Consider the following 23,687-nt stretch of genomic DNA (forward strand, 5'->3'; position numbering starts at 1 on the left):
ACAGAGGAACTGGTTGTCCGATGGGTTGACTCTCTGGATGGTGGAGTGACTGAGTGGCTTTCTTTCTAGAGGCGAGTGGAATGCACTGCTTTAGGATTACTCTACTTTTAGGAGGTAGAATAGAAAGACAGATTTATAGTCAAGAATAAGTATAAGTAAGTCAAAGCATCTTCACACTGATTTCTGTTGTAAACACCTAACTTTGAATCGATGTTTCGAGTCACAGAGACAAACAAAAGTACAATAGTCTTAATTGCAAGGGGGGTGGGGGGGGGGTCAAACATTTTCAGTTAGCACGCCTGAGGTCATTAAAGACAGTAGCTGGTTGAGTCAGTGTCAATAAGCAACACACTTACGATTATTACTTAACATTATATGACATTAAGGCTGAGGTGGTGTGGCATAGGACTGACACACACACACACACACACACACACACACACACACACACACACACACACACACACACACACACACACACACACACACACACACACACACACACACACACACACACACACACACACACACACACACACACACACACACACACACACACACACACACACACACCATTAATCATTCTAAATAAGATCTTCATGTTTCAGGACCCAAACACATAGAACTTTCAGGTGTGGAAAACCCTCCCCATACATTCAGGTACTGTTTGAGTAACAACAACAAAAAGCTACGCCATGCTGCCTCCACTGAAGGTCGTCCCTGCCCTGACCTCTTATAGGAGAGGAAGCTTGTACAGCACTTTCTACCTGAACCCTTACAAACTGGCTCTGATGCTCTCTGACCTCCCCACATATTCCTGAACAATATCAACATGTAAAACCTGTCCTTCCACCTCTCTCACCCGGGCTTAAAGTAGCAAAGGCCTGCAGCTTTCCCTCCCCTTTTAAGTCAAATGACCATTGAATTATAGGCCGTACAGTGTTTGACTTAGCCTATATTATGACTGTGCGAGTCATCCTCTTACCGACACATGCCGAAGGGTATGTAACTTTATAACTTCCTTGAAGCAGTAAAACCCGAATCCCTTCCACACATGACTTCCCTGTGTCTCTCTCTCCCAGTCTCCCTTCCTCCTGCCTGGCCTCCACCCTAATTAGGCACACCCCTCCCCCCACCCCCCTCTCTTTCTTTTTTATACCTCCTTCACTCCCTTCAGTTTGCCTCCAAGGCGTAGCCAGAGTATCCAATGGCAGCAAAGAGGATGTGGAACTCAGCTGCCCCCCATGGCCACTCACACTCTCTAACCAATAAGCTCAGAGACAGTAGGCAGGGCATATGTTCTTGGCCCTCCCTGCTTCTCTCTCTCTTTCTCTCTTCCTCCTGCAGCTAAACTTGCTGCCTCACTCATGCTTCCTGGCTTCCCTCACATGCTCAGAGAGAGAAGAGCTGTAGGGTCTTAGCAGCATAAAGCAGCTCTGTCTATTTTGAACCACCAGATCAGACTCAGGAATACTTTCATATCTCTTGCAGCGTGTGACATATACAAAGTAGAGCAAGAGCAGAGTTTGAGTTACCTTTTTTTTGTACCTTGATATTTGGGAGTTTTCTCCATTTGACTGAACGTGTGTGTGTTTCATTGAGTCTACATGTGTGTGTGAGAGAGAAAGAAAGAGGACCAGGATGATTGCGGCCCAGCTACTAGCCTATTACTTCACTGAACTCAAGGATGACCAGGTTAAAAAGGTGAGTGCTTCCTGATTCTTCTGCCTCCATTTTTTTGACATTGTGTTTGCCCCGCGTGAGTGCTAAGACAGACGGATGTGAGGTATAGAAGCAAGGGGTTGAGAAGAGAGGAGAGCCTGTGTTGGTAGAGGTCATTGGGTTGGCTCACACTGCCATCATAGTAACTTTGCTGTACAGCTGCCGGCACAGTTCATGTCCGGAAACTTTTGTGAAGTGAAACATGCCTTTTTAAGGAAGTGAATAAAACTTAAGAGCATGATGGGAGAAAAGTGAAAAACACAATTGTAACCCCCCCCCCCCTCCCCCCTACACACCCCCTGATCTGATTCAACCTGGCTCAGTGAGACGTGACCAACTGCACAGGCGTGTATTGGAGTTGTAAGATGTGTAAAATGAGATGGCACGCTGGTGTTTGATTGGGGCCATGATGTGAGTTTTGAGAGGTGTGGCGTCAGAGGAGGAAGTCAGAGGCAGTGATGCAAGGACACATGGGCACTGCAGGGATGAGAAGGTAGAACTGCATGTCAAGAAATAAGAAGTAAAGTAATGTTGGCGGTCACCAAGTTGCTTTTGTGGCCTTGTTAAAATGATACTTTCATTTGTCTCGGTGGAGCTCAACAGCATTTAGGAAGAGAAGAAGAAAGATTACAGCAATTGTTGAAGTACTGATTCTTAGACATGATCATTATCACTGTGGAAAATCCCTTGAATATATATTTTACTTTGTTTTTTTTTGTTTTTTTTCGAGCAACAGACAAACAATAGCATTAATGTGTGTTCAAGCTAAAACAAATGAATAAATAGGTCCCTAAATCTGATTCTTGTAGCTTATTTTAGAACGTTTCAAAACACTATTGAAAATGTAAAAGTTAAAAGGTGAAACAGGACACGAGGTGACCACCATGAATGAGAGTCTTTCATGACTTCTCAGCTGAGCAGCCCTTACTGTGAGACTTTTGGTTTACAACTGACTGGACCAGTTTTACGTGCCCTTAGAACAATGTGTGTGTTTTGTGTGTGTGTTTTGTGTGTGTGTTTACATGTGTGGATCTAAGGTACTGAGCTTTTCCATTCACTCAGACAACAAATGTTTCCACTGAATTTGCCTGAAGTTGCGTAGAATAATGAATAATGTTACCAAGAAACAAACACAGCTCCATCCTGTAAACTTGTAACATAAAGTGAGTCAGACGAAGTTGAAAACTCTCAGAGACTTCCTGTGTCGTCATATTTGTCATTGCTGAATAACTTACTTTACTACCCCTGTGGCAATGTCCTTATCAAATATTTAAAAGTTTTTTTTTAAATTCCAAAGCCATGACACAACATGTTCACATATGGTGCTGGTTCTCTTTAAGGTCGCATCATGATGATGTCATACACACCAACTGGAGATTCTTGTAGTCCCGCTGGTATTTTTCCCGTATAAATACTTTACAGCTATCAGGTTTCCTTTCTTAATTTTCCACACTGTCTGCTTCCTCAGTTCAGTAGAGCTGAGTAATCTGTATTTGCATAATTTGATAGACTAAACTCCCATTACCAGGTGTACCTGGTTCTCCAAAATCAAATCATAGTCTGTGAAGGTAAAACATTTTTTTATTGCCAGACAGTATCTGATGTAATACAACACACCTCCCTCCCTCTTTACTCATGCTCTCTTCCTGTCCCTGCCTCCCTAAAATAGGCCAGCTTTGAACCATGTGACCATAGGTGACAGGAGGAGAAGGCTTACACACAAATACACCCACACACACTCCCACTGAGCCAGGTGTGTAGTTATTGTGTAGCTTCACAAAGAGCAGAGTTTGTCTGTGACATTTAGAAACTGCACAGCCCAGGATTCAAGCAACTATAAGTCAAAGTATACCTGTAATCTCACAGCTTTAATGCGTGTTCATAGAAACTGTGTGTATCTGCCTCTGTCAAAGGCCCTCAATCAGCTGAGTGTGACTCGCCTTCACTCAATCCACTGCAGTGTCCTTGACTGTAACTTTGGGCGTTTAGTGGACATCCAAAGGGGGGGGGTGTGTGTGCGCGTGTGTGTGTGCGTGCACACGAGTGCACGAGCTGGAGGAAGGGAAGGTACAGAAGAGAGGGCAGTGTAGAGGACAGTATTTTTCCACATGGCAAAGCGGAGTGCGCACAACGTTGAGCCCATGCAAATACACAATGGAGTCAGGTTTCAGTGCTTTCAAGAAAGCAGCTAATAGAAATGACGTGGAGGACAGGGCATTGTAGAGAGAAGAAAGGAAAGAGAGAAGGAGAAATGGGGGATGGTGTGTAATCTCTTCCTGAAACTTAAGAATTCAGAGAAAGTTGTGTGTTGAAGGCAAAACACGACATTTGCAGACTCGTGCGTACAGACAACCTCAGGCCCCATTTCACCTCACCAGGGAATGTGTGGGAGTTTGGAACAAACCTGGAAAAACTCCTATTTTGGTTTAAAAAAAAATGTCATGATAAAACTGAGGCAATGAAGTTACAAATGAAAGATTATGATAAATCATAGTCATTCATTGTGCACAGTTTATTCTCCACAGCCCACAGAAGTGATATGTATCTGAGCAGCAGCATGTGAGGTCAGATGATCCCCTGCTGTAGGCTTATGAAGTGCTTAGGCATGGTTTCTCGCTGCAGAACGCTGAGTCAAACATGCTCACTTCTTTTCTGCGGCATAAACTGACCTCCTGTGGATTTCTCTTGAGCAGTTGGCATGAGCAGAATGGGTTGGCTGCTTAAATAGATCGCCGTGTAGAAGTGCCAAACCCGAATGGATCTGTGTACATCAGCTGACTACTAGAATAGTGCACATGACCTGCAGTAGACAAATATACATTTTGTTTGTTAATTCATCAGTTTATCATTACATCAGTTTCAAGAGGGTTAAACAGATGTACTGTATGTACTTAGTCACTATAAATCATTCAAGTGTCAATTAAATAGCTCATCATCAATTCATATGCTTTATCTGCTGTCTGCATTTTGTGGCTAACATGTAAGCAACCACTTGGCAAATGTTACTTAGAAGAATGCTCCACTGATTTTAGCATTCCCAATACATTCCACTATGGTGTCAGACTCACCATAGACAGTTCAATGAAGAAGAAATGGAAATGGAAACATTTGATTTTATACATTTGTCTTACTTGTGACATCCTGCCTTGGGGGCTTGTTTAACAGCAGAGCTCTGGGGAGGGCCAGGAAGATCATGGCTGACCCCGCACACCCCCACAGTCTCTTCGCCCCCACTCCCTTCAGGCAGGAGTTTGCGGTCAATAAAGACTCTAAAAACTAGACACTTGCACAGCATTGTCCCCATGGCCATCCGACTCCTGAATGCCACTGCCCCCCCCCCCCCCCCACACACACACACACCTGTCTCCCCACTCAGTGACCTATGGTCTGTAGTACCCAATCACTTGATCTCTTGGCACTTTGGCACTTCTTTATTTATTTTATTATTTACTATGTACTTATTTTGCACCTTGTCTTGTCCTATCTTGCACCTGTCCTCTTGTAAACTCCACTGTACCAAAACAAATTCCAAACATGTTTGACATGTCAAGGCAAATAAAGACTTCTGATTCTGATTCTTCTGCCTGCATTTCCCACAGTGCCATTCACCGATAGTTCAGCCTGAAATTCTGCTATGTTATGCTTACGCAGGTAATTTAACCTTTGGGCCTCTATACCTTCCAGCAGAGATGGGCTGTGGGCTGTGTGTGGATTTGGAAGAAGTGAGCATGTTAGACTTGTAGCCCAACATGCTCACTTCTTCCAAATCCACACCCCCAAGAGTTTTTAAATTCCAAAGTTCGAAGTCTTCAATTGAGGTCACCGAAGACGATTTATCCTCCACAAAAGGCTTCAAACACAACTTTATTCACATGTACAGTAATATTTCTCAACACCTGTAAACAGACTTCGATATAGCTGAATTTCCTTTACAGCTTTGTTTACCTCAACCTCGATGAAGGAAAAAAAAGGCAGGGAAGATTTCTAAGCTAGACTCGCAAGCAGCTTTTAAACGCATTAATTAAAAGTGCAAATCTCAATTTTTATTCATATAATAAATTACATGTGATATGCAGTGCTTTAAGGAAGTTTTAGGAGTTTTCTGTATCACAAATATTGATAAATGGAACTCTTTCTTGTATGTTTCAGTACAAGAATATGAAGGTTTGGGGACTCCTTACATTTACACTCTACATGAGTTATTAGTGGCAGGAAACTGCAGCTGTCTGTTGTGCATTGACCTTTTTAAGGCGGCAGTAGCTTAGTCTGTGAGGACTTGGGTTGGGAAACAGAGGGTTCGAGTTTGGATCCCTTTCAAAGGATCACAGAGTCAAATCAGGAAAAATCAGAAAGATGTCTTAGAGTACCAAGTTCACTGTCAAATTACTTTATGTAGCCTAATCGTTGTGAGTTTGTCATTCTATCGTATATACCAACCAATCTATACCAGTTTCAAAAAATAATTTTGTAATGCTGCTTGCTTAACATGCATATCTGTGCAACAACAGGCCTTTAATTCATGTGCCTTTGAGTACCCATTCCTGTATCCATGCATGTATTTGGACTTGAGAGTGTACTATGTGTGTGTTAGAGACTTACTTACTTACTACTCTTCATCCCCTATGGAACAAAAGGCTTTAATGAGCACTGTCCATTGCATTCAGTCCCTGGCGGCATGTTGGGCCTCTCCCCATGACACGTTCATCTGTTCCAGCTCTTGTGTCACAGTTCTGCCCCAGGTGGTTTTTGGCCTCCCAGGGTTTCTTTTGCCTGGTGGTGTCCCATCTTAAGGCGAATTTTGTGATGCGGTCCTGCTCCATCCTCAACACATGTCCTAGCCATCTCAGGTGTCTGTGCGTGATCTCCTTGGTGATGCTCCGGCTTCCTGTTTTTTATTTGTAAAGGTCATTGTTGGAGAGTTTCGTCAGAGGCATCCATTATGGAACACTTCCATTCTCCTCATGTCTGCTTTGACAACTCGCCAGCTCTTTGACCCGTACAGAAGAACAGACTTTACATTGCTTTTGTATAGGAGCATCTTTCTTTTAAGGCTGTATCGTTTTGATCTCCAGATGGAATGGAGTTGGGAGAAGGAACCCTGAGCCTTTCCTAGCGTTGCTTAGATGTCTTTTGATGCCCTGCTGTCCTTACTGATGAGGCTGCCCAGATAGGTGAAATCTTCCACCAACTCACACGTGGTTCCTCGTTAACAAGGATGGGTGCTGTGTGGATGGAATTGACTCGCATCACTTGTGTTTATATTGAGTGTGTGTGAGAGAGACATGCTATTTGCTGGTGTCTGACTCTATGGTGTAATTGGAACAACAGATTTGGGCAAGTTGTAGAGGAATTGGGGTTGGGCCTAGTCAAGCACCAACATGTCTGTGCAGTCAATATATGTCTTTAATGACCAACTACACCTCAGCAAGTTAATAGAGCCAAAGCAGTCAACTGAGCTCATGAAGTTGAGAGTTTACATTTACTCAGCTGTTGGGCACCTCTCCAGCTACCAGTTCTACAACAGCAGGTTCTAATGAGCTTCCATCCAAGAGGGGCACCTCCATTTTTAGACAGAACATAAGGAATGTAACACCTACATTAACAGCTGGAACATCATGTATGTGACTCTCTATCCATGTGGACGCTGCGGCACAACTTGTTTTATTTTGCGTGGTTAAACAGCATGCCGCCAATGTTTGTCAAAAACTTACTTGTCAGCCACTGACGGGATCAGACAATCCTCATCACACTCTCTGCTAACATGATTGCAGTTGTCATATTGCATCAACATATTTGGTGGTTATATGTACAATACATGTCTACTGATTGTAGCCTTCATATGAGAAACACTGTATTTTTACTTAAGTGTCAGCACACATATTTCTCTACAATACAATTAATTTCTGTGGCCAGCCATGTAAATGTGTTTGTGTAAGTATGCCCACGCCCAAACTGGCAGTAGGCTATCCTGAATCTATTACCAAGGAACAGAACTGTATAGGAAGTACAGTTAATGTTTGACTCAAAAAACGGGAAGTGACAACATTCCTATGTGATGTCTTTTACAATGAGTAATATTAGTAAATTGTCACATGTGTACGTGTTGGTGTGTGGATATTGTATCAGTGGGCTGACCCTCTATGAGTACTTATTAATTGCACATAGTGTGGTGGCAATTGTTATGAAGCAGACCGATGATAATTCAGTATATTCAAGTCACACTGACTGAGTTAATCCTACAGCACTCACCTCACTGTCACTTTAAGGAGCAGGTCATAATGAACATGCCATTTAATAGCCACAGTCAAGTGTCTGTTATATTCTGCTCTTGGTGGTTCACACTCATGAACATGGTATGCCATTGCTTTATCATAGAGACTGATGCAACAATGGATTTCACCAGGATTGTTCAACATCGTGTTCCTGAAAGGCTGTGGTGCGCTGTGCCTGCGACAGTTTACACAGTGAGCAATTTCAACAGGCAGCCAGTCTGACCCGTCCAGATATACAGTATGTCAATACTGGCTTAAAGTTACTTTAAGGCAAACCTAGCTGTGTTTGACTTCTCTCCCGCTGTTATTTATGTGTCACAGACTCTCCTACTTAGCATCATTACTGTCATATCCATAATAAATTCACAGGGAACACCCCTCTGTGCATATTGCCCTGATAACAGCACTGAGGGAGTGGCCTGTACTTCCTGGCCCTGCTCTGTCACACTGATGATGCTATGCTTTCATTAGAACAAGACAATATAAAAACCGTTATCTTGTGAAGTAGCTCTGATTCATCTTTGGGTCATGCAGGGCTAGGAATTATTGTAGTTTTATTTCAATCTGTTCAGGAAGTGGATAATCTTCATGGATGACAATATAAACAGTCATACATTCTGTGCACCGTCCGCCATACATAAAATAAAGGCTATGTCATTAGCAAATCCAGTAAATCTCTCACCTCAAGTGTGTGTGTGTGTGAGTTGAAGATTTATGGTCAAGATTAAGAAGATTAACCCTTCCATACTTTTTTTTCTGACATTCATTTTCAGATCGATAAGTATCTGTACTCCATGCGTTTCTCTGATGAGACGTTATTGGACATCAAGCAGCGGTTTCGGATGGAGCTGGGTCAAGGACTGGGTCGGGACACTAACCCCACGGCTTCACTGAAGATGCTGCCAACGTTTGTGCGCTCGATCCCAGATGGCTCGGGTTAGTAACTCTAACCTTTTATTGTGACCCTGCATAGTTGTTGCCTGAACCTGATATGTTACATACTCACAATATTCATGTCTTGTGGTCACCAGGACAGTAAGTTACAATAGAGAAAGAATAAATAAAAAAGAAAGAAAAGGTCACTTCATTAACTTTTCATAGTTGCCAAGCCCTGCCCCCATTTTCAGAGGAAAGAAAAAACACATTGATGATGAAAAATTGTGTTATACAGAGACATTTCTTTTTATCTTGAATTCAATGTTTAACAAAAAGGTACCATACAATACCCTTCCCTCCCTCCCTCCCTATCTGGCACCCCATATCTCTTGCTAATATCAATTCAACCAGAAAGGAAAAGGCAAAACAACCATTTCCTTTTGTTAGTGACATATTATGTGTACTCAAATGGTGCCATCCCAGACCCCTCTACCTTCCTGTCATTATGTCATTGTCTGCTGCATGCTGTCAGTGCCTAGTCTGTATTTATTGCATCCATCTTCCCTCACATTTGTGTGTGTCGGAATTGTTCACATGTTGTTCGCTGGGGAGGAGAGTGTCTGTCCACTCAAGTTGAGTTTGGATTGTATTACCTTTAGTAGGCAGAATATTGTTGAAAGTGAAGCTCTCACTCTCCCCTTGCATGCAAACACAGGTCGGCACAAAAATAAATCTTAAATAGTCGAACAAACACGCACAGACACACATCAGAGATTAGCACTAATCCTCCTTCTATTGTTAGATCACAGGTTACTAATGGTTGATGGTCTACACTCTGTATTTCTATGAATTGGATGGGTGAATCTTATTATTTTTCATCTTTATTATCAATATTCCTTTAAATGAATACTTCTAAATGTATTATATTTACATAGTATCCTACAGTATTTAAAAAAAACACCTACCTGCTATCTACTGGCCAGCAGCCTACTCTAGATTGTAAACTGATCTTTTTTAGTATCACTCTTTTAATGCAGCGGATGTTTGAAAATGTCCTTACTGACTCACTGGCTGAGTGACACACATTAGAATCACTGTTGTTCAATATAATTCATTATCTTTTGTCAAATGTGCACAGTCAAGACTGAACAATACAAAAAGGACTGTAAGTTTCCCATTATTTCAAGGTATTACAAGGTCACAATATTGTATAATTGAAATAGAAATGGAATAGATATAAACAGAGATAGAATGGTATAATAGGAAAACTGAATGGAAAATTAAAAAAAAGCTGATAGAGGACGCACACATAAGAATAAATACAATTCTAAAAATATATTGGTAATATCGCTAAAAATAGAATAAAATAAAGGCAAGGCAATGCGAGGCAAGTGTATTTATATAGCACAATTCAGACACAAGGCCATTCAAAGTGCTTTACAGGGGCAATATTAAAATACACAATACACATTAGAACAGTGCATGAATAAACATTTTAAAAGGGAATGAATAGAAATAGAACATTTAAATAAAATAGATATTACAGGTTCAAATGGCTGAAGTAAGAATGCATCCACACTTTGTTTAACTTTAGTGGCTACAGTAGGGACATCTTGTTTGTACTTTCTATATGGGTACTTTAGATGAAGAGCTACAGTTTGATTTGTTGGTACCAAATCACTAAGTATAAAAGGAAGTGGAAGTTACACAATAGTGAGAAACTAACTATCTTTGGTCACAGACACCTTCAACAGAAACAAAACACAGTCATTACACATGGGGTCCAATTATCAAATGTTTGTGTGCGAGTATTCTAGAGGGTTAAGAGCCAGGTTTACATTGTAGAGGTTTCTTTCTGCCAACTCATTAAAAAACTAAATGTTTGAACACATAACTGCTTACAATGTTTAGGACATATAATAATAATAATGTTTAAAAACGAAGAAGATTTTTTTTTTTATGTTAGTCATGTTTTTTGTACATGAAGTTCATTTTTGCAGAAATTATTCAAGGAAATGTTAAACACATAATGCACACACACTGCAAACTTTTGTTATGCACTTATTGACTGCTGTTTTGCAGTATTTCTAGACAACAGCTTTAGCCCAAAGACAAGCATCACTTCTACCATAAGCCTTATATCTTCCTATTCTTTCTGTCTGGACAGAGAAGGGAGACTTCATTGCGTTGGATTTGGGAGGCAGTAACTTCAGGATCCTCCGCGTCAGAGTGAGCCATGAGAAGAAACAGACCGTTCATATGGAGAGTCAGAACTATGACACACCAGAGGACATCATTCATGGAACTGGAACAGGAGTAGGTGTTAACACTGAACTACTAGAACACACACGCACACACACATGCACACACCCACACACACACACACACACGCATGCACACACGCATACACACTCACAGACACTCACAGGCACACACAGCTCATCCTGAGATGACATCCCCCTCTTCTCTGTTCCAGCTGTTCGACCATGTGGCAGAGTGCCTTGGTGACTTCATGGAAAAACACAACATCAAAGACAAGAGACTTCCAGTTGGGTTTACTTTCTCCTTCCCCTGCCAGCAGACCAAACTAGACGAGGTAAAAAACCAAAATCAAAAGTTCTTCGCCTGATCGAGGTTCACAAGCAGTAGTTTGGGAAGTAAATGTCTTGCTTGTACACTTTGCTATGTAATCCCTTACTTTATGACACGTGTTCATTTATAAGCTTGTATTCAAATAGTTGAAGATTACCATGCAGTACATTTACATTATGAGCGGCAACAGTTGTAATCGAGACCTCTCCATTAAGCATCACGTTTATTTTGTCTCACTCCCTTCTGGTTCTCTCTATCTATTCCTCTCAGGGCTTTCTGATAACATGGACGAAGCGTTTCAAGGCCAGCGGAGTGGAGGGAATGGACGTCGTCCAGCTGCTCAACAAAGCTATTAAGAAACGAGGAGTGAGTCTGATCTTTTGTCTCATTAGCACTCGTTTGATGCCACACCACTTTGATTCTGTAGTGTGTACAGCAGTCAGTAACGTGTTTATCGTAATGCTGGTGCAAAATGGCTCCGCAAAACATACCTATCCTGAAAAACATACTTACACGTGCCTCCTTTAATTTGTTTCAGGACTATGATGCTGACATCATGGCAGTAGTGAATGATACAGTGGGAACCATGATGACCTGTGGTTTTGATGACCAGCGCTGTGAAGTTGGCATTATCATCGGTACTATAACAATGTGCATTTGAATAATCAAGGGACCAATCAAAATAAAGAGTGAATTTGGCATTGTGCCAACATCTATGTGTTAGAACAGTTTAAAGCTAGTGTATGACTTATGTTGCCCCCATGAGGAATTCTTAGTAATTACAACAACACTGCTGGCGTATCTGAGGTAAGCCCTCAGTGATCGAGCATGGATTTTATGACTTCTGCTTTACATCCAAGTTTTTTCTTACAGTAGCAGTTGAATCAACAAGCGAAACATTTTTGGGGCGCTTCTTAGGATTTTTCTGAGCTCTTGGGCCAGTGACAGGGGCTGACAGCAGTTTGTAAACGCTGCCATAATGATAAATACAGAGATAGTTTTGTGGAGCATACAGGCTTAATCAACACTGTTAACTCGTTTGGAGATGGCTTGAATGTAACCAGCATTAATTTGTATGAAAAAGTTACGCACTATAGCTTTAATGGACAAATCTAATCAGTAGAATTAAAAATGAGATGAAACTGTGAGGATATGTTCTCTGTGTTTAGGCACTGGCACCAACGCGTGTTACATGGAGGAGCTGCGTCACATTGACCAGGTGGAGGGGGACGAGGGCAGGATGTGTGTGAACACTGAGTGGGGAGCGTTTGGAGACGACGGCAGGCTGGAAGACATCCGGACTGAGTTTGACAGAGAGATAGACCGAGGCTCTATAAACCCCGGCAAACAGCTGTATGTCACAGCCGTGTTCATCACTGCGATAATCTAAATGAGCCACTTTTAACGATGCAAGGGAACCATAAAATTAGCTGATAAGCTGTCAGTCACCCAACCAGTTATTGTTTATATAGATAAGATTGACAAGTAGTTACAAGAAACCTAAAGCAGTTTTGTTCCACCAATGCTTTAAAAAAAATATCTAGCAGAATTTAGCTGGTTATTGACACTGTGCTTTAAGATCCAAGTTATGTGCTGTTAACAGAAGTTGTCACAGAGGCATTCTGTTAATATGAATAGCATACCCAATGCTCTTTGTTGGCTCTGTGCTCTTGGTTTTTCCACATAGAAGGCAAAGTCTATTGATACAAAAATGTGAGGGGATGCCAACAGCATCCAAATCAGCACATTCATTTTCCCTATTGAATACCATTAGAAAAAGTTCACCTGCTCAAAATTCAAGTATTGACGCCCTTCAATTGTTACAGCAGAAAAGTATGGCTTAGACAGACATTAATCAAAAGTAGGTTTATGGGTTTTTGTATTGCTCACCTCTTATTTTCTCTTTCCCTGTGCCATAGATTTGAGAAGATGGTCAGTGGCATGTACCTAGGGGAGCTGGTTCGTATCATCCTAGTGAAGATGGCCAGAGAGGGCATGTTGTTTGAGGGAAGGATCACCCCTGAACTGCTCACCAAGGGCAAGTTTGATACCAAACACATGTCAGCCATAGAGAAGTAAGTTGAAAGGTATTTTAATGTCAATGCATTTTCTTAAATGAGTAGTTAAACCTAACTTAACTTGAATAATATATATATATACATATGTCTAGTAAATCACCGCTTCTGTGTCTCTGTCTTGCCTGTTTAGGAGTAAAGAGGGGCTGACCAGGGCCAAGGAGCTTTTAATCAGACTTGGATTGGAGCCCTCGCATGACGACTGCATTGGTGTGCAACATGTGTGTAAATCTTGTGAATCCATCTTTTCAGAGATGCCACTCATATTAGGGAAACAGTTCAAGTATATTCAAGAATTTAGTTTTATACATTCAACCATACGATTTTAAAGTATAGGGGAAGAAATACAAAATGTTAACAGTATTGGTGTGTCTTGGCATTTCTATAGATGTTTTAAATTTGCCAACATAATCATGAAAATGTTCACTGCCCACATATGTGAGTTAAGGGGAGTTAATACAGGCTCTGCTGTCGCATCTGAATAAGTCAAATAAAATGTGCTTTGTTAATCTAGCTTGATGCATTTCTCTCCTCCTCTCGTCCTCCCTCAGGTTTGTGCCGTTGTGTCTTTCCGCTCTGCCAACCTGATAGCTGCCACGCTGGCAGGCATCCTAAATAGGCTAAAGGAGAACAAAGGTGTGGCAAGACTCCGAACCACTGTAGGCATCGATGGATCTCTATACAAGATGCACCCACAGTGAGTAACACCGATTTCAAATAAGATAAATGTGTCTGCATTTGCGTCTATTTTACGTGCTTTATCAGCCTTTACGTCATTTTTATTTTGCATCTCATTGCTACATACCTTTCCACCAATTGAGCTGCTGTCAGGTGTTTGGAGGTGCATTACCGTATAGCCCACATGATGTTGTCCCTTCTTTATCGGTATGTAGTATATACTGTCCAAAGAAGACCACATTCCTATTCAAAGTTCTGCACACTCTCCATTTTAGATATTCCCGTCGTCTTCATAAGACAGTCCGTCGTTTGGTCCCGGACGCTGATATTCGGTTCCTCCTATCAGAGAGTGGCAGTGGGAAAGGAGCAGCCATGGTGACGGCTGTGGCCTACAGACTTGCCGACCAATCACACCAAATTGCCGAAACAATGGCCCAATTCCGCCTGACGACTAAACAACTGCTGGAGGTGAGGACGGGGAGATACTGCGGTGTGTGTGTGTGTGTGTGTGTGTGTGTGTGTGTGTGTGTGTGTATTAACAGTATGTGTTTGTGTGTCATTCACTGTGTGTTAGGTCACTTTTTAAGATATATTTATTTAATTTCTTCAGGTAAAAAAGCGAATGAGAGAGGAGATCCAAAATGGCCTTTCAAAGAGCACCCAGGACTCTGCAACTGTCAAAATGCTGCCAACCTTTGTACAAAGCACTCCTGATGGCTCAGGTGAAAAACGCATGCACGCACACACACACACGCAAACTCACAAGTATAAACATACATTTTCAAGCTGTCAACTTGTGTGTTTTTTGATGGGAGAGCCAGCAGCTGAGATCATTACTCAGCAGCTTAGCATCTCATTGCACCATGTCACACCTCTCTGTTACCGTCTTTCCACTATGCATGGAGAGAGCCACATCATTACGTCACTGTAGATGTGTGTACAATCCAACTTCAAGAACAACAATGCCGGACAAAAATGTATCTTAACACACTGACAGATCCCCCCGGCCCCCTATTAAAAACCTGTGCTCCTCTTTTTTTCATCTTCAAAGAGTTCCATTAAGCCACACAGACCTGTTTGTGTGTGTGTGTGTGTCATGGCTGCAGTTTTATATTATTCATCAATATCTGTGTTTGTTTGTCCATCTGCCTTGTTCTTCAGAGCATGGGGATTTCCTGGCGTTGGATTTAGGAGGAACCAACTTCAGAGTTCTATTGGTCAAGATTCGTTCAGGCAAGAGGAGAACAGTGGAGATGCAAAACAAGATCTACGCTATTCCTCTAGAAGTGATGCAGGGCACTGGAGAGGAGGTGAGATCCATTGGCATTGCAGCCCATTCATTTGTGTCAAACTGACGGTTAAGTGATGCAGGCAATGCATATACAGTGTGTGTCCACTATACTCTATCCAGTGGCATCAAATGAGTTCCCATCACATCATTGAAAAGTGTTTTCAAGAATTGACATAGAATGGGTGATTGATTTCAGACGCAACCAAAGTTAACCTATTGCGAGTCAGGGTAAATTAGCCCTCTTATTGGTCAACATGAAAGGAATATGCTTGTCATTCAGCACTACGTCCGCGTTATTAAAACTACTCCTCCAGACCATTGCTGGAAATATGATGAATGAACTTGCCTGGTTAAGTAAGTGACGCACACACACATACAAACTGAAGGTACAGTATTATGTACTGCCTGCAGAACAGTCAGATTATATAACAGTACTCTATAATCACGTGATTTGGCACTTCATTTATGTGTTCCGTAAAATCCAATGTAAAAATGTATAACACCTACTAATTCAGATTGTATAAGTAAAAAAAAAAATAATGACTGACACACACACACACACACACACACACACACACACACACACACACACACACACACACACACACACTTACACACTGTGGGGTAACACTTTGCTATGTCTTTCTTTTTCCAGTTGTTTGATCACATTGTGCAGTGCATCAGTGACTTCCTGGACTACATGGGGATGAAGAGTGCTCGTCTTCCTCTGGGCTTCACCTTCTCATTCCCCTGCAAACAGACTAGCCTGGATGCTGTGAGAACACAACTCTTACTTCATCTATCATAATACTGTTCTGTCTCTTACTTCCTTGAGATTTCAAAGAACAGATCACGAAATTCGCACATTCAAGAATATTTCCATTTGTGTGTATGTGTGTGTTTCTGTGCAGGGCATCCTGTTGACATGGACCAAGGGCTTTAAGGCGACAGACTGTGAAGGAGAAAATGTGGTGGGACTGTTGAGGGAGGCCATTAAGAGGAGAGAAGTAAGTAGCATATTAGTTGCAGCATCACTTGGTTAAAGATGGTACTGTGTTTCACAATGTATACTGTGACGTGAATTCATATAATGTGTTCCTTTTTTAAGGAATTTGACTTGGACGTGGTGGCCATAGTGAACGATACGGTAGGAACAATGATGACCTGTGCCTACGAGGAACCCACCTGTGAGATTGGACTGATTGCTGGTTAGTTTCCCTTAAATGTATACTTTACTTTTATTTGATTTGATATATTTTTCAGTTTTCTGTGCTCTTTTCAACTAATTGTGTCCGTCTGATTATAGGCACTGGCAGTAATGCATGTTATATGGAGGAGATGAGGAACATAGAGATGGTAGAGGGAGATGAGGGACAGATGTGTGTAAACATGGAGTGGGGGGCTTTCGGAGACAACGGATGTCTTGACGACTTTAGGACAGAGCATGACCGTTCTGTGGACGACGTCTCCCTTAATCCAGGAAAACAAAGGTTAAAATTGGACACACACACTCTCACTCTCACTCACACACACTCTCACTCTCACACACTCACTCACACACACTCACACTGTTTTTGTTCTTTAAGTCTGAAACACGTGCTGGCATGATATCCCTTTATTTCCTGGACTTCAAATATATGTGGATGCACGTTCTTGGCTAATTGTGTGTATATTTTCTGTTTGCATATGTTTTTATAGATATGAAAAAATGTGCAGTGGCATGTATCTTGGTGAGATTGTGCGCAACATCCTGATAGATATGACCAGGAAAGGATTCCTGTTCAGAGGACAGATTTCTGAAACACTGAAGACCAGAGGCATCTTCGAGACAAAGTTCCTCTCACAGATAGAGAGGTAAAAGGAAAGCGCACTGTGTTTGTGTTTACAGAGTGATAATGTTTTATCTTATCTTGCCCAGCTGTGAAAGTGATAATAACTTGCCAGTAGTACTCCTTGTAGAACTTCTTTGCTTTTTTCACTTTAGCCACTAATATTCTTGTCCTTTTAAAATTGTACTTACATTTTGTGGATGAGTTGATTTACATCCTACTAATGTATCAAGATTTTTTTTCTCCAGTGACAGATTGGCTTTGCTGCAGGTGAGATCCATCCTGCAACACTTAGGGCTGGACAGCACCTGTGATGACAGTATCATTGTCAAAGAGGTAAAGTGTGGCAGGATACGTATGTGTGTGTGTGTGTATAACAAATTGTATTATACCAACATAGTAATTTTAGTTTGTAGTTATTCAGAACAGTCATGTTTAGTGCAGTCTAATGCAGTAACACCCCCTATTGGCCACTTTACGTAGCAGCGAGCCATAAAGAATATCTCCCACTCTAATCAATGTGAACTGTTAACCGGGCTCGTCCGCACAGCAGCAGACATATATGACATATACTACATATTTCAATTTCAGCCTGCCAACACATTTTCTTTGTGTGTTTGTGTGTCTTGTCACAAATTGATCACAAACAACTCTGTACATTGGGGAAGGTTGTGTCCTCCCTTGCCCTTAACTAAGCAGACATTGCTCCTGTTGCTCCTGACAAGTAACTGCAGCGACTTGAATTTGGCCAGTGTTGCAACATGACACACTGTTACATGCGGCTATGTGCCATTCCGGGCTCAGTGTAGCTCCAGGGTCACACTCAACCCCTTGGCAATACTTCCCTGGCACTTTCCAACAACAACTCTCGACACTTTATTGCATGTCACTTGGTGCTAGCAGGGAATTAACTGTACACTTGGTTGCCAGTTTATTCATTCTTCCGAGATAAAACTAAACTGTTCCACTCCAATACAACTTGCCTGCAATAAATTCTACTTTCATTAAGACAAAAATCTTAAAGTTTTTTTAAGAGTTGCTTGTGTAACATTCTTAAAGGATGTAGTATGCCGTGTTGTTGTTGAGCTGTAGGCCTATTGCATTATGCAGAGAAGTGGTTCTGTAAGTCTGCCCATGGATCAAATATTAGAAACACTTTTCCGAATATGTCGTTCAACAGATCCACAAACTGCATCCTTTACACTAGAACTAAGAATCATTAGAGGACTGTTGCACTAAACTGCATTCGTTATAGGAGTGTAGGCTTATATGGGCATTTTAAGTTATATTTATTTTCAGTGTCTGTAGAGTGATACAATTTTGTTTAGTTGAGCTAACTGGTAGCAACATTCTGTTAAGTGTTGCAATAATGATAATGGTTTTCATTGTTACGCAGGTATGCGGAGCAGTGTCACATCGTGCAGCTCAGCTGTGTGGGGCAGGAATGGCGGCCGTGGTCGATAAGATCAGAGAAAACAGAGGACTGGACCATCTGAACATCACTGTAGGGGTGGACGGGACACTGTATAAACTACATCCACAGTGAGTTGAATTCCTCAAATTATATACCTAAGAAACAAAGATGAAAAAATGTTAACCAGGCATATCTGTTATATGATAAGCTAAAGTCTAAACTAAAGGTTAGCTAATGACATTCACTGTACTCACTTGACAACTTTGTTCCACTAAAGTAATTTGTCAGGTTAAACTAGTTTGGGGCAAGGATGTTGTAAAGAACTGTAGGCTATTGCAGGAAGTGTCTTTGTTGGCCATGATAATATTCTACCTAGATTTAACTCTGCGTTGTTGATGTTGAGCCTTCCCAAAGTCCCCCCCCCCACACTCCCATCTCATATTTCCTTTACTGATTTAATGTCTTTTCAATTACAGTAATAACATAATTTTTAGAAACTAATAAAGAGGTGCTATATCATCACAGAAACTGATTGTATTAAACATCCCTATCACCGTTGTTGTAGTTCCCGGTCCTAACACTCTGAGTTACACTTAAATAAGCTATTTTTTTTTTCAATTTGATCACCTCACCACCTCACAAATGCCAAATGTTTTGTCTCTTGTTTAGTTTCTCCGGGATCATGCACCAGACCGTCAATGAACTGGCTCCTAAATGTAATGTTAACTTCCTGCTGTCAGAGGATGGCAGCGGCAAAGGAGCTGCACTCATCACAGCTGTGGGCTGCCGGCTAAGACAGGAGCTAAACAATAAATAGAAAAATATCTCTTCTGCCTTGCTGTCATCTCCCCACTACTGTAGGTCCTCCCCTCTCTCCACCTGCTCCCCCTCTCCCTCCCTCCTCCCGAATCAAACCAGTCCACTCAATGTATCCTATTACGCTTCAGTAGCTTTAGCTTGTCTACATGACGCAGACAGTAAGAGATAGCTTTCTCTGCTGTGTTGAGTAACAGAGAGGCAGGCACTATGTTGCAGGTAGATTATGTCTGATAAACCATTGTAACAATACTCAGACTCTCAAGGTTTTTGGAGTTTTGTGAATTTTGAGGTTAAACTTATCATAGAGATAAAGACATGTAGGCCTAGCTCCTGTTTAAATGTACAGGGCCCTCAACACACTCCGCCCATGAGCTTTTATCTCGTTGCCATCTCGAGGAGTCCTCTGTTGACTGCTGTCTGTTACAATATACCGATACGAACAGTTGCAAGGCAATTTTAAAGCTTCGTACCAAAGCTACCAAAGTGTGTCCTCTGTAAGTGTGTCTGTTCAACATAAAACGAGACATAAGAGGGATAGCAATATATAAATGTGCAATATATAAATGTGTAATGGGATGAAAGGGAATATTTTTGCTTCAAAGTTTTTAATATCTTACCCATAGATAATACAATATCTTATACACAAATTGTTGCTATTTATTTTATTTTTATATTGGGAGTTGTTGAAAAATGTTACTGTTGCAGTAATGAGGCAAAGTCCTCAGTCAGTACTTGTCCTTTGGTGGATTCACTAAAACCACACAAAGGCAGAGTTGTGACAAAAGAGGGAATTCTACCGTGATTGATCTATTGGGGAATGACATGCCACATGCTTGTGGAATGTGCAGATGTAGTCTAATTTATGACAACAATCCTATTCTACTGTACTATCAAATGTACACTGAGGACTTGTATTTTACTCAGTAGAAACTCTGTTGTTGGTACTAATCACAGCTGTCGACAAGTTGTTAATGTCTCAAGAAGTGCTGGCTACCCTCCTCCTTATAGTGAGACATACCAGCTCCCGAGCAAGAGTCATAAAACAGAAATGTGGTGCTAACTTGGATGCCAGTTAATGGAAGAACAATGGCCAAACTATATCAGAAGATTATTACTGCAGGCCTATCTGAAGCTGTTTTAGAAGTAAAGCTTATCCCTATAGTTACTCACACTGCTCTTAAAGGCTGAGGAAGGTGCTTAAGTGAACAACTGTATGGTGTGGCTCATTCACGCAAAGTCATAAACATATATTTGTCTTTAATAAAATCAAATAATCAATTAAAAGATTGATTGGTTTGTTCACTGGCATTCTTCTGGGATATTTTCATTGTAGAGATAGAAAATCATATACTACAAAAAGATAAGAGCTTTTTAAATCACAGTCGGGATGCAAACGGGTCATCTGAAGTTGTGGTGATACTGCAGCACATTTTACTGCCATCCTTGTTGACGACATTAAAAACTCTGGTGGGGACAGATTAGCACCAACTCAACTTGTAGCTAATATGACATCCCACCAATGTCATTGCAATGCAAGCAAGTTGAGTTTTTATTCTTAATTTGTACTCAAAATGCCAGAACTTTAGGCTACTCCTAAACTATCCTGGCTTCAAATGTCCTCCCCAAGAAGACTTGTCGGAAAGCAAGCCCAACATCACACAGATATTTTACCACCTTTGCTTTTTTCACAAAACCCAGACTGTATCTGTCCAACATTGTCAATAAATAAGTCACTAAATAAAGACGTTTCAATCTAATGTTGTAGTGTGTTGCACTTGTGAATGTGTATATACAGTATATGGTTTGGTGGTGTCATTTGTGTGTCAGAGGTCACTTTCCCGTTTTTCAGCAAGACACCCAAAATCTGCACCAGCTCCAAGACTGCTCACTTCCCTCCAGCACCACCAATGACACCTCTTTAGCATTCATACAATGTTTAGTATACAACTGAAGGACCATTGCACACATGTACATATACGTCACATGTATTCAACATATAATATGCTTTTATTTAGGCAACAAATAACTTGCCATTTTCTTAAGACAAAAAATACAGATTGTTTCATTACGTCCCTGTGTAATCTGAATGTCAAAAAGTTGTGACAAAATAACTCCATGGTAAAAATGTCTTTTTTCTTATCAGGTTAGCCCATTCATCTTCACCACCTAGACACATCACAGAGAAGAGAAATTGACCCAATAATTATGTCACATTATTCCAGTCTAATGTCACTTCAGTCATTCTGTCTCCGCAAAGGCTCATAATTATCTTTAGACCATGTAATAATAAAATTAAAGTTTTATCTTTTTAAAACGCCATCTCAAGAGTTGTATCAGCTGTTTTATTAGCAGTTTTTGGCAGGAGAAGGGGTGGGCAGCTGAAAGCAGTCGTAGTGAAACAAACTTATACTTCCATGGTCGGTATAAAATGTGACTGTGCAGACCTCTCGCTTACAATGCTCAAGATTGAGAATATTTCTACATCCGGTACGTCATGAAATGTCATAAGGGCTAGGCGGGGCTATAGGCTCCCATAATGCGGAAGAAATTATATCCACGATGTTTCCCTGCGCCAATGAGCAGCTTTCATAGGAATGAATGGGTGCCATGTTTTAATACTCCATACTTTTTATAGTAGGTCCATGACACACACACACACACACACACACACACATCGTGGGAGGAGCCTAACTTACATCAAATACATGATAGAGTTGTGTGTGGGCGGAGCCTAACCTACATCAAAGAGTGGAATGTTCATGCCACATGTAGCACTGACATGTGGAACTTTCAGTACTTTCAGAGACTGAATTTGCAGAAAGACAGTATCTGTTTTAGTTTAACTGATTACCTGATTTAAGATTAATTTAAGTCAATTTGAACAATGGATAAAAATTCAAAGCAACAACTTAAGAGGAAGATATCCATATTGGTTGAGAAATATAAGAAGCAACGGCAATTCTGGTCACAGGACTGTGAACAGAAGGGTCTGAAACTAAAAAAAATTGAAAATGAAAACCTTGCTCTCAAAGCAGAGTTGAAAGCTGCCAAGGAGAGGGACAGTGAACTACTGGACAAATTTAAGATGTGTCAGAGTAAAGTTAAGGACCATGCAAATGATGTGGGTGTCTTGGAAAATTCCCTGAAGAGAAAGGCTAAACAGTATGAAAAAACACTGGGTAACCTTAAACAAGAATTATTTCATACTCAGGAAGACAAAGAGAAAATGCTCACCAAACAGAAACAGAAGTATGATGAAATTATATTAAACATGCAAGCGGACTTTCAGAATAGGCTTGCTCACAATTGCGAAAATGCAGACAGTCGATTGACAGAGCTGAGACATAAACATCAAAGCAAGGTAGAAAAACTGAAAACAGAGCTCTGCGAGATGGAGGAAAAGCTCAAAGGGGAAGTGAAGAAACTACAAAAACAGCTCAATGACGAAAAAGAAGCAAGCAAAGCCCAAGGAGAAGCAGAAATACAAACAAAGGAGGAAGCTAGAGTACGAATTGTCTACTTACGACAAGAATTTCAAATAAGGATTGAAGAGTTAGGTAAGACGATTACAGAGCTGAAGAATAGGGAGGACCTCTCTATTAAGGTGGCTGCATTAACAAGAAAAATCGCAGAAAGAGATGCAAATATTAAAAACGAAAAGGCTGAAAAGGCTAAAATAATGGAGGACAAGGCAGAAATGCAAAATAACTGGAAAATGGAAAAGGATGCCAACGCTCTGTTAATGGCTAAACTGAATTTAAAGTCTGAAGAACTTGATGATGTTGAGGAAACATTAGGTGAGGCCATGTCCGATGTAAAAGCAAAAACACAAGAGCTAAATAAAACCAAAAGGTTAAATAGGGACCTCACCGATAACAATTCCCTTCTTAGGGACAAAGTCAAAGGCACTGCGCCTACCTTAAATTGTGTGAGAGGGAGGAACTTAAACTTGGACCTCACTCTCAGAAGATTTAAGGAGGACCTACAGGCATGTATGCGGTTTATTGATGATCCCAACACATTCAAAAGAAGAATCATCAACCTCAAACGACACTATGTAGATGATGAACAGAGCGTGCAGATGGACGAAAACACCAAGGCTGGATATCAACATCAGGC

General features: G+C 41.1%; 1 protein-coding gene across 1 annotated transcript; it reads left to right on the forward strand.

Moving 5' to 3' along the window:
• The first annotated feature begins 1,382 nt into the window (after positions 1-1,382).
• On the forward strand, positions 1,383-21,319 carry LOC307250133 (hexokinase-1). Its single transcript, XM_080027103.1, has 21 exons — positions 1,383-1,704; positions 8,768-8,930; positions 11,038-11,186; positions 11,347-11,466; positions 11,733-11,828; positions 12,001-12,100; positions 12,632-12,815; positions 13,382-13,537; positions 13,671-13,758; positions 14,089-14,234; positions 14,491-14,683; positions 14,826-14,937; positions 15,377-15,525; positions 16,162-16,281; positions 16,418-16,513; positions 16,615-16,714; positions 16,813-16,996; positions 17,205-17,360; positions 17,584-17,671; positions 18,732-18,877; positions 19,419-21,319. The coding sequence occupies exons 1-21, from the start codon at positions 1,642-1,644 to the stop codon at positions 19,564-19,566; spliced, it is 2,757 nt and encodes a 918-aa protein (XP_079883229.1). The 5' UTR covers positions 1,383-1,641; the 3' UTR covers positions 19,567-21,319.
• Positions 21,320-23,687: the final 2,368 nt, after the last annotated feature.

This window comes from Ammodytes marinus (assembly GCF_949987685.1).
Source record: "Ammodytes marinus genome assembly, chromosome: 1".
In the NCBI taxonomy this organism is placed as follows: Eukaryota; Metazoa; Chordata; class Actinopteri; order Uranoscopiformes; family Ammodytidae; genus Ammodytes; species Ammodytes marinus.